Genomic DNA, 11,449 nt, shown 5'->3' with positions numbered 1-11,449 from the left:
TCATTTTATGTCAATGCATAATGGGGTCTTGTTCATTTTGATCTGAGTAGAGAAGTTGCCAATATTTTTGTATGTGCGATTTTGATAATTCATATTTAATCACAATAATTTTTAATGTCATCTAGCCAATTAAAAAATATGTTAATTTAACATGTGTAGATATAAGATATAGAGTAATCATTTTTTCATCATAACAATTTAATTCTTGGGATAATTTGAGGTTGGATACAAAATAATCATTTTTTCATAAAAACAATTTAATTCTTGGGCTAATTGAGTTTGTATAACTTTGCATGTTGTCCATGGAGTTGAGTGTAAAAATACTTATTTGAATGATATATTGTAGTTTTTATGAAATTATGCTATGAGTCTACATTATATTCTTAAAATTTGTATAACATATATTTTAGTGGTGATTAGGGTAGTTCCACTTATCATGTCATTTTAAGTACTTATTCATAATTATAAAATAAACTAATATGATAAATTAAATAGGATGTAAAAGAATATGACAATTAATTAACATGCAAATAGAGTAATTATGATTATGATGATATATTTTTTTGGATGATAAGTAAATTTAAAAGAAACAATACCTTAGGGGTCTATTTTTTTTTTTTGGATAATCTAAGATGTTCCTAGTCTCCCCAGATTGAATTCATTCAGAGATCAACTTATACACTACATATGGAAGTGGCTTGCGATGATCAAAGGAAAGTAATCATGGAGAAGGGTGGCACCAAAGCTCGAGGATGATGGAAGCCGGTTCCATTCAACCATTGCCGCGCGCTTCAGAGAGGATTGAAGTCGAACTTCTTGATCTAAATTCATCATCTACTCCAATATGAACCTACTATGTAATGGACTGATTGTTATGGTTACCATCCTTTCGCTCAAGAAAACGATAAGAAATAATTAAGAACCAAGTTTAACTTTCAATCTCCTGGCTTAAATCTTTGCTGCCAAGTTAGACACTCATACTCGAAGAGCTAAGGAATGAAGGCGAGTAATATTTGGATATATTGTAAAACATGAATCAGTAGAGTAACTGACATAGTTCTCAAAGAGCTAATATTTGCGAACAAACATTCACACTCAGGTGCGATAAAATGTTGAAATAGGTCCCGGGTCTTACCAAAACAGGCGAGGAGAAGTAGTTTTCTCAAGTGCCTTCTTCATGTTATTGCTATATGATGCAAGACTGTAATCTAGTTTACTAGAGCATCCTTGTAATATTTACTAGGTCAGGTAATTTCACTGTCCATGTTTGCCGAAGGTTTCCGAGGTAGCCTCAGATTCCAGGGCTGATTTTCGATTCAAAGGTGACCCGTTTGATAACTTCTCGCCCGATGCAGATTCAACTGCGAGCAACTCTTCAGTTTCTTCTTTTGTTGCTTCGATTGGAGAAGCATTAGACTTTTCTTTCAGCAGTTTCTCCTTCTCGAGCAGCTCCTTAGCCAAGGGAGAGAACTGGGAGTCCAGGGATCTGGCAGCACCTATCCATGCAAGAACGATCGCTAGAAGAATTCCTCCAAGGTACGGAGTCGAGTTAGCTAGCGAGCCAAATGTCAAAATCATAAATTGCTGGATCAGGGCGCCACCCGACTTCCCTAAGGGGTTGCAGACAACATCAATAGCTGCCTTTCCTTTAACCTGTGGTTTATTCGAAAAAAAGGAAACGAGGAATAACTACATTAGTAAATTGAACATGGAAGCATTTGATCAAGAAAGAAGAAATATGAAAAACTCGATAATAACAGCTATTTTGTGATATTGAAAGGTACTGATGATATAGTAGTAACAAACTAATCTATTTTTCAATATAGATGCTAAAGTTATTGTCATGTGACCTGATAGTCACGGGTTCAAGTCATGAAAACAATCTTTTACAATGCAAGTAAGGTTCCGTACAATATACTCTTTCCTGAAACCCCAAGAATATTATTCAATGGATTATCGAGCAAGGATCATTAGTGTTATTTCGTCTTGAATATGTGGCTGATGCAATTCTAACATTGAATAGTCGATTAGTATGGTATAGATGAGATGCTAAAAGTTTTTGAACAAACTAAATAGTAGAGAAGAATCAACCGTTTATGCAAAACCTTACTTTGTCAGTTTATGGCATGAAAACTAAAACTATGGCTAGATACAATACGTCGGCACTGAAAAGAAGAATGAACAGGTACTAGAACAGACTTCTTTGTTAGCTATAAGGTTTAGCCTAAAAAGTATGTCATCATGAGTTTTTTTGAACTGACTGTTTACTCCAATACTAACAACTTTGCTAACCAGAACAAGAAACTAACCGATTAAAGTAAAATCTTTCGTAAACAGAGAATTTTGGTAACACACCATTCTAAACCGATACAGCAAGGTTACCATAGCTCTTTTAAATAAAAAATCACAATGATTGGACCTATTTCTAAATTTGATGTAGTGTTCATAGAGGGAAAATGAAGGAGAGAACACTGACCTTCATCTCTTCATCCAAAGGAATGTAAGCCATTTCTTTGCAAGGATCAAACAAGCTGTATTTTGCACTCTTACTGAAAATATTCTGTAATGCACCCACATAAACAGCAGCAAGCAGAGGAGTAATACCCATACTTCCCAATAGAGGAGTCAAAGGCCCGCTAAACAAGATCAGTGAGAAGAACCCTACTCCTGTTAGAAGCAGAACTGTGGGAGTAATCATGGCTGCCACCCCCCAACCAAACTTTCGGAGAATCCACCTCCCTACCAACATCATTGTAAATGTTGCAATACCAGTCGCGGTGGAGAAATCACCCATGAAAGATGAATACTCATTTGGACTCGGAAACTGCCAAAAAAGGTACCCAGAGATAAATTTTAAGAAATTTGACATGACTCTTACAGAAAAAGGTTACCTGCGCTTTGAGCTTTGATTTCCATGTGACTTCTACTAGGTTAATGCTTATACCATAAGCAACCACTAAAGTCGCTAGATCCCTCACATATCGAGAGGACAACAAAACCTTCAGGCTCTCATTCATGCCTAGCTTTGGCTTTTCCTACACAACACATAATCAATGTTAAAAATCAATGTCAGAACAAAATATGCAAAAGTAAACATGGTCCTATATTATCTCCGAAGCAAACCTTCTTCTTGCGGTTTGATCTTGGAAGAGATGGGTCATTCACTACAAATTTGTTCACACCCCAATAGATTCCAGAAATTACAAATCCAAGAAGCACAACAATGCTCATCATTCCTTTGAGTGAAATCGCCCAACCATCAACCCCCGGTCCCAAATTCTTACGTAGATTAGAGAAGTATTTAACTGTTCTTCCAGAGAAGATGAGGGCAATATTGGCCCCAAGTCCAAACAACGGGTAGAATTCTTTGGCTTCCGCAACAGTAGTAATCTGCAAAAAAAAAGTAAGTTTTATATCTGCTGATAAATCATGGAGAAAATAGCAACATTAGGATTATGGAGTTTAGAATACATTACAAACCATGCAAACATAAACCAGTGAATCTTAAATGAAAAAGTTAGACATGTTCTTTTATCCACAAACAAGCAAAGTCTGCCATTTTGAATGTACTTCTTGATGAACATTACACCAATCAACTCGCTCAATTGATGCATGTTAATTTGACCCATAAAGAATTAATTAAAAAATGGAAAACTGAGGGAAATCATTAAACACAACTAGTATTAGCGATGCTTAACAACTTACACTTTTGCAATAAGTTGGTAATCAAATGCTAACATGATACTATAACAGTGATGTATTCAATCTCTCACAGATAGAAATTGGGACATTTCTCATAACTATGCTTGTCGGGTAAATGGTTAATTGCAGAGTCACAAAAGAAACCTTCTGCTTTTACATGGACTGAATTGAACTGATCGATCACATATTCGAAGTAACACATGTATACCAAGGAACATACTCAATGTTAAATAATAAAATTAAGGAAACAATCAAAACAATTCCACGAAGAAATCACATATCACCTGATTGGCAAACCCCCAGAAGAGGACGGAGATGACAACACTTCCCCACAGCTCTGCCATGACATAGAAGAGGCAGAAGCTCCAAATCCTCAAAATTGCAACGGGGCCAAGGAAACTCGGACCGAGCGCCGCCAGGAGCCTGTCGGCAAGCGCCGTGGGATGGATGACATCTCGCAGAGGATACAGCAAAAAGGCAAACGCCCCAAAAAAGGCTATGAAGGGAAAGATCACGGTGTAGAAGAGAGCCTCCTTCGACAGCACGTTAGACAGCTTAGTGTACAAGAGCATGAACCCGATGGCCATCGGCAGGTTCACCCAGGTCTTCAAGAAAGGTATGATCTCGGCGCTGCTCCCCTTGGCCGTCACTACGAGCACATCCTTGGTGTCCCTGAGAATGGTATAATTGAAAAGAATACAAAAGAACATAATCCCCAAAGGAACTATCTTCTTCAGGGTTGTGATTTCGACACCCAGAAACTTAGGCTTCTCCGCCTCGCCCTCCGCGAATCCAGCGCCTCCGGCCGGAACCGCCGCCCCGGCGCTAAAGGTCGGACCTTTCCTCGGATTCCCATAAAGCGGAGAGGAAAGGAGCCGCCTTTGGGGGTCGAAGACAGCTCTCAGCACCAGAGGCGATGGGATTTTCTCCCCAGAGTCGAAGCCGTGGACAGCGTGGCTCGGCGACCGCGCCCTGAAGATCGGGGAGGCGAAACCGGCGGCGGCGAAGGGAAACCTCCGGCGGAGGGGTTGGTGGAAGGTGCGAGCTTGCGGCGCGGAAGGGAGGGAAAGGAGGCCCTGCGCTGAGATAACTCTCTCCATGATTCCGAGCGAGGTGCCAAGGGATATCTGAGTAGATACGCAGTGCCGATAACGAGCGAGGAGAGAGCAGATTTGCAAGTGGTAAAGGAGATTTAAACAGAATCCAATTGAGATGGACCTACCTCTGAATGGTTACAAAACAGTAATTTTTTCCCTCTTTATCGCTGGTTCTTCCCGAAATTGATCCGTGGACGCAGGGCATGCGCTTGTTCCTTTGAAGGCTTCCTCGTCGCGTCTGCGTTTGATCCGATTTCAACGGGTAAAGAAAGAGCTTTAGATTTGTTTTTATTTATTTATTTATTATTATTTTTTACTCTGGACGATATTTTCATTCATCAAAAAGATAAAGTAAGAAAACATAATAGTTTAAATAAATTGATGAAACTATTATTATTTTTATTATTTAAAAATATAATAAGTTAAATTAATAATAATTATCTCTTTAATTAATTATAAATTAATCCTCTTCTATCGGAGCGGGTAAGATATTTAAAAATATTTAATTGAAAATCATATAAAATTGGTGATTCAGGATGACTAAGTCACTCTTTAGTAAAAGGGTGGACCTACTCACAAGCATGTGAAGATTTCGATTACTTTAAAACTTTTATGGATAGACATGAATTTGAAGCCCTTAAAAGATTCAAAGAGATTTAAAGTAAAGAAATATCAGTAGAAGTATTAAGCCATATTCATCCTAGCAAGATAGTAAAATATTAAGAGTCCCTATTCCAAAAGGGCGTGTGTCCTTCCTTGGTCGCCAAAGATAAGAGCTTAGCTTTTGAAAGCGCCAGTAGCTTCGGGTGACTAGGCCCTTTGACCCTTTCTTACACGATAGAGCGTGTTAGTATCATTTGCCCCTCTTGCCTCACACTAAAAAATTTAGATTACGTTCGGTAAGAATGTAATCTGTCTTATAATATAATCAGGATTATATTAAAAGGTTGATTATTTTATTTGGTTTAATTTTAAACTTGTAATGTAATATAATCTGGATTACAAAAGATAGTCAAGTTTTGTAATCTGGATTGCAAAGTAAATATTATGTAATCTGATTACATTACGAGGTTATCGTTTAACCAAAATTTAAATACCGAATATACCCCTAGTCCACCGCGCCCGCCATCGCCCTCCGCTGGTGGCCGTCCGCCACCGCCGACCGTCCGCCATCGCCGCCGACCGTCCACTGCCGTCGCCGACCGTCCGCCGCCGCCGCCGCCAACCGTTCGCCGTTAGGCGTTTGCCGCCTAGCGTCTGTCGCCGCCGCCACAAGCCGTCACCCACTGCCATCGGCCGTCGCCGTTGGCGGTCACCGCCAGCCGGCGCCGCCGACGGCCGTCGTCGTCGCCGGTTGCTGGCGACGGTCGTTGGCGGCAATGTAGGACCGTTGGGCCGGCTATAAGGGGGGGTTGAATAGCCCTGTAAAATAAAATAAAAAACCCTTCTCGAACTTTCAACAGAACACTTGCATCAAATAAAGTAAACAGAAAACAGAAAGTAAAAGGCTCACAGAGAGTTGACTTGGTTACAACCGGGGAGGTTGTTAATCCAAAAAAGATATCGTACTATTATCTCCTTATGGCGGAGAAGCCTTTTTACAGCAGTGAAGAGCACAACTAGAGAGAGCGTACAAGTGTTGTTACAATGAGTTGTTCTGAATTGATGAAGAACTTCTGGACCAAGGCTATATTTATAGTCTTGGTCGAGGCGCCTGGAAGGGGTTCCGGGCGCCCTAAGGGGATAAAACTTTATCCCCAACGTTCAGATCGGGTCCGGGTGCCCCGGGCTGCTCCGGGCGCCCCGGACAGCTCCGGGCGCCCCGGACAGCTCCGGGCGCCCCTGAGCCTAAAAGTCAACAGCGGTTGACTTTTTCGTCCGGGACCTCTGCTCCAGTTCGGTTCGGCTCATTCCGGATCTTCTACTCCGGATCCGTTTGCTTGGATGATCTCTTCGATCCGGAAATGGGCTCACCCGAATCCAACTTCCGGTCTTCTCGAGCGGGCTTTCCTCCGGCTTCTCGTCCCTCGGAATCGCTGGGTGTTTCCTTTTCGTCCGCCGGCGTACTCATCCGTAGTCTTAGTCCCTCGGACGCACCGCGTGCCGTCCTTCTCGCTAGCTGCATCTCTTGCTCCCTGAGCAATCTTCCGCTCCGGCTTTCGTCCCTCGGAACCACCGCACGCTTCCTTCTCATCCGCCGGTGTACTCTTCCGCAGCACCTCATCCCTCGGATTGCCGTCCTTCTCGCTAGCTGCGTCTTCCGCTCGACTACCTGTGTTCCTAAGCTCCTGCACACTTAGACACAAGGTTAGAACAACACAGAACCTAACTTAACTTGTTGATCACACCAAAACAACCTTGTAGTTCCAACAATCTTCCACTTTTTGGTGTGATCAACCCAAGTTAAGCTAGGGTTAAAATAGACATTAAATAAAATTAAGTAAATTAACTTAATTTTCAATTTAAGGGCAAAAAGATAGACAAGATAAAAAAAAATTAAATCTATCTACCTCCCCCTAGACTTATACTTTCCTTTCTCCCCCTTTGATCACAAAAAATGGGGTTCCAAGAAAAACAATCTAAGGGTTAAAGACTTAGAATAAATATTTCTAAAAAAGTTTTAAGTTTTTAAGAAATTTAGAAAATTTTTCTAAGTAATTTAAGCTGAGATTTCTAGTTTCAGGAAAAAGTTTTTAACTTAGGAAAAAAAAATTTTGAGAATTTTTCTAAGTAAAAAAATCCTAAGTAACAAATTTTTGAAATTAAAAAAATTTCTAACTTAAAATTTTTTTTAAAGAATTTTTAAGCACATTTAAAAAAAATGACTTAGGCAATTAAAAAAGTTTCTAAGTAAATAAATTTTTAAATTGAAATAAAATTTTTTGAATAACCTTTTTAAAGCACTAGTTAATTCTTGTATTAATGCTTCATTAGCAAGTTAATTAAACATTTATTTCAATATTTTGACTTCCAGGTCGTGGCGAGGCACTAGGCCTTCTTGGTTATTAGAGCAACAACCACTTCCTTGACAAAGACTCATAAAGAAATTCTTTGTTTAATTTTCTCACTTAAAGCGATAATTTTAATTTTTAAAATTTAGTTTAAGCATGATTTAGGAACCCAATATAGCTTCCAACCTACTGGATTAATTAAAAATTTTTTTTTAGGGACATATTTTCTTGAAATATTTTTAATTTATCTCGGGTGATATTTAAAGTACCAATTTAAATTATTAAATCTTCTAAAATTGGTTTTAGATGAACATGCATAATTTTTTAAAATATTTGAATTTTCAAATTTTGATTTTCTAATTTCAATTTTTCATTTTCTAATTTTGATTTATCTAACTCTTCTAAAGGCAGGATTTAGCTCAAATTATTTTTAAATTTTTTATTTCCTTTTCTAATTTACGGCAGTCTTTAGTTAATAACTTAACTAATTTAAAAAGTTTATCGGGAGGAAGAGAACGTACCTGACTTACCTTGTTGAGTTTGTTGTCCGTGTCTCCCCCTGAATTGCTGCTTTCTTCTGACGAAGCTCCCCCTTCATCGATGCTCTCGATGTTCATCTCGGAAGAGCTTGAACTGCAGTCGTCGTCTTGATGACTCGCCATCAGTGCGAGTCCGGAGAATGCTTCGACTTCTGATTCGGACGACGTATCGTCCCACGTCACCTTTAGGGCCTTTCGCTTTTAAATAGGCTTCTTACCCTTTTCCTTGTTCAGCTTGGGGCAGTTGTCCTTAACGTGCCCTTCTTCGTCGCAGTGGTAGCAGCGGATCGTTCTTTTCTTCTTTCCCTGTGGATGGTTAGTAGATCTAAATTTACAAAGTTTCTTGAATCTTTTTACCATCATTATCATTTCCTCGTCGTCGAGAGAGGATTCTGATTCTGGTTCGTCACTCTAGGCTTTGAGGGCGACGTTGTGTTGGATCGAGACCACGCTAGAGGGGGGGGGGTGAATAGCGTTCGTGGCTATTTCTTTCGAATCGTAAAACAAATGAGTAAAAGCGCAGCGGAATGAAGAAATAACAAACACAGAGAGACAAGGAGATTTACTTCGTTCGGAGCCTAAGGCGACTCCTACTCGAAGGCCCGCGATCCTTGATCGCTTTCCGTGGGCAACAACTATAAGCACGATAAAAATATTACAGACTAATTACAATTCAAAGCAGTAAACAGATTATACCGACAACAAAAACTAAATCTGAAGCTCCGGGTTGTCGGGGTATCGTTGCAGCACTTTCTGGATCGAGTCGTTAGCAGCTTGTCGCAGAGAGATTGCTTAGAAGATTGTTATTCTGAAGCTACACCTCGACCCTTCTTTTATATGAAGTTCCGGGCGCCTGGAGTGTGACGTGGCCAACCAACCAGGATGCTCCACGTGGCGAAGTCGCGGCAGGGATAAAGTTTGGTCCCGGGCGCCCGGATCCATCCCGGGCGCCCGGACAGCCTTTTTCCAGCAGGTTCCTCACCTGCAAACAAAGGTTAGTCCGAGCAAAATCCCCTGCAAGACAGTGTTAGAATAAGATAAAACATTGTAAAGAAGAATTGACAGTCTTCGGACTGTCCGAGTCTGACTTCAGATTTCCAACCGGAAATCCTAGGTTGACCCGACGCCTACTGTTCCCTCTACGGGGAACGCGTTCTCACCTACTCCACTCAGGAGATTTACCTGTTGCCAGTCGATCCTCCAGATTGACTGGACTTTTGCTTAGCACTCGACGCTTCCGGACTTCCTGCTGGACATCCGCTTCCCGGCTAGTCCAGTCTTTCACCTGGTCCGCGACACCAGGACTTTCCACCTAGGGTTACCACCCCCTAGGATTTTTGCCTTAAGCCATCGACCTGCCAAGACTTTTCACATAGGGTTACCACCCCCTATGACCTAGGGTTACCACCCCCTAGGGTTTTCCACCTGCCTAACCGCAGCTAGGACTTTCCTGAAATACTCATTCAAACATGTTAGATCACACACTAACTTAACTTTGAATCCTTTGCCATTATCAAAACTAAGGTTCGATCGTCGGATGCTTCTGCACCAACAATCTCCCCCTTTTTGATAATGGCAACCGAAATTCAATGTTAAGTAAAAAATATGCAGTTATATATAAGCACAAGAAACAAGATAGGCGTGATAGCAAGATAAGCATAAACATAGCTCCCCCTTAATACAAGCTCCCTTTAAAATAATTTCTCTACTCTAATTTTTATTAAGCATAGACATAGCTCCCCCTTAATACAAGCTCCCTTTACAATAATTTCTCTACTCTAATTTTTATTTCTTTCTTTTGAATTTCTCTACTCTCCCCCTTTGTCATATATCAAAAATAAGCTAGTTTTAAAAAAACTTAATTTTTCAAGACAGAAATTAGCATAAAACGTTTTATCGTAGGCAAGGAGCAAGTGAAAGTCAATACTTTAGAATAACAATATTCAGGTTTTTAAAGAAAATTTTCAAGGAAGGTTTTCACCTTAAAAAAATTTCAAGACTTTAAATAATTTTCTAAAAAAATTTTAACTTAACGAATTTTTGAAAAGATTTCAGCTTAACTAACTTTCTAACAAGATTTAAAAAGGATTTTCAGAATAGAGGACACTTGAAAGTTTTAAATTTGGAGAAGGTTTTTGAGAAAGCTGCTTTGAAATGAATTTCAAGAATACTTAAGGCAAAGGAGAAGCGATAACATTAATGTTTAATAGCTTGCCAATTTGTTTTAGTAAGGTATCAGAGCCCTAAAGTCCAAGCATGAGTAACGATTTGGTTTGGATCAGGTATCAGAGCCCTTAAGTACAAGCATGCTTAAACTTTTTCCTAATTAATGCTCAAAATCACTCCCCCTTAATTAATGCCTTAATAAATTTTTGAGTTCAGGAGTTCAAGCATGAGAGGTTAAAAAAATATTTTCCTAATTCTCCATCTCACTCATTCTAGATTAACAAGCATGTTTAGCATATGAGTGAGTGTGAGATGGAGTTTACTTTAATTTACAACATTAAAAATATCAGTTAGAATTCCAAATAGGTGACCATTATTTTGAAGATTTAAAAATTAATTGAGTTTAGAATTTCAAAGAATTTAATAATCTTCTGAAAAGGGTTTTGAAATTAATTTTTCAGGGGATTTTTCAGATGATTTGAAATGATTTTGAAAAGATTTCTCAAATAAATTTTAAAAGAATTTTGAAATTAAGTTTTAAAGATTTGAAATGATTCTGAAAAGATTTCTCAAATAAATTTTAAAAGAATTTTGAAGTTAAGTTTTAAAGATTTTGAAATGATTTTGAAAAGATTTCTCAAATAAATTTTAAAAGAATTTTGAAATTAAGTTTTAAAGATTTGAAATGATTCTGAAAAGATTTCTCAAATAAATTTTAAAAGAATTTTGAAGTTAAGTTTTAAAGATTTTGAAAAGATTTCTCAAGTAAATTTTAAAAGAATTTTGAAATTAAGTTTTAAAGATTTTGAAAAGATTTTTCAAATAATTTTTAAAGGAATTTTGAAATTAAGTTTTAAATATTTTGAAAATATTTTTCAAATAATTTTTAAAGGAATTTTGAAATTAAGTTTAAAAGAATTGAGTTTAACAGATTTTTGAAATTGAGTTTAAAAGATTTTTAAATAATTTTAAAATTGAGTTTAAAAGATTTTTG

General features: G+C 38.4%; 1 protein-coding gene across 1 annotated transcript; it reads right to left on the bottom strand.

The window, feature by feature from the left end:
• Nucleotides 1-990: 990 nt before the first annotated feature.
• Nucleotides 991-5,025, bottom strand: LOC122047474 (ADP,ATP carrier protein 2, chloroplastic-like). The gene is made up of 6 exons (XM_042608802.1): nt 4,925-5,025; nt 3,987-4,829; nt 3,124-3,390; nt 2,892-3,035; nt 2,477-2,824; nt 991-1,653 (listed from the first exon to the last, which is right to left on the bottom strand). Exons 2-6 carry the CDS (start codon nt 4,800-4,802, stop codon nt 1,255-1,257), a joined length of 1,974 nt encoding a protein of 657 aa, XP_042464736.1. The 5' UTR covers nt 4,803-4,829; nt 4,925-5,025; the 3' UTR covers nt 991-1,254.
• Between the last annotated feature and the right edge of the window lie 6,424 nt (nt 5,026-11,449).

The sequence above is a fragment of the Zingiber officinale genome, chromosome 2B (genome assembly GCF_018446385.1).
Source record: "Zingiber officinale cultivar Zhangliang chromosome 2B, Zo_v1.1, whole genome shotgun sequence".
Lineage (NCBI taxonomy): Eukaryota > Viridiplantae > Streptophyta > Magnoliopsida > Zingiberales > Zingiberaceae > Zingiber > Zingiber officinale.
This window is presented reverse-complemented; position numbering and strand designations above follow the sequence as displayed.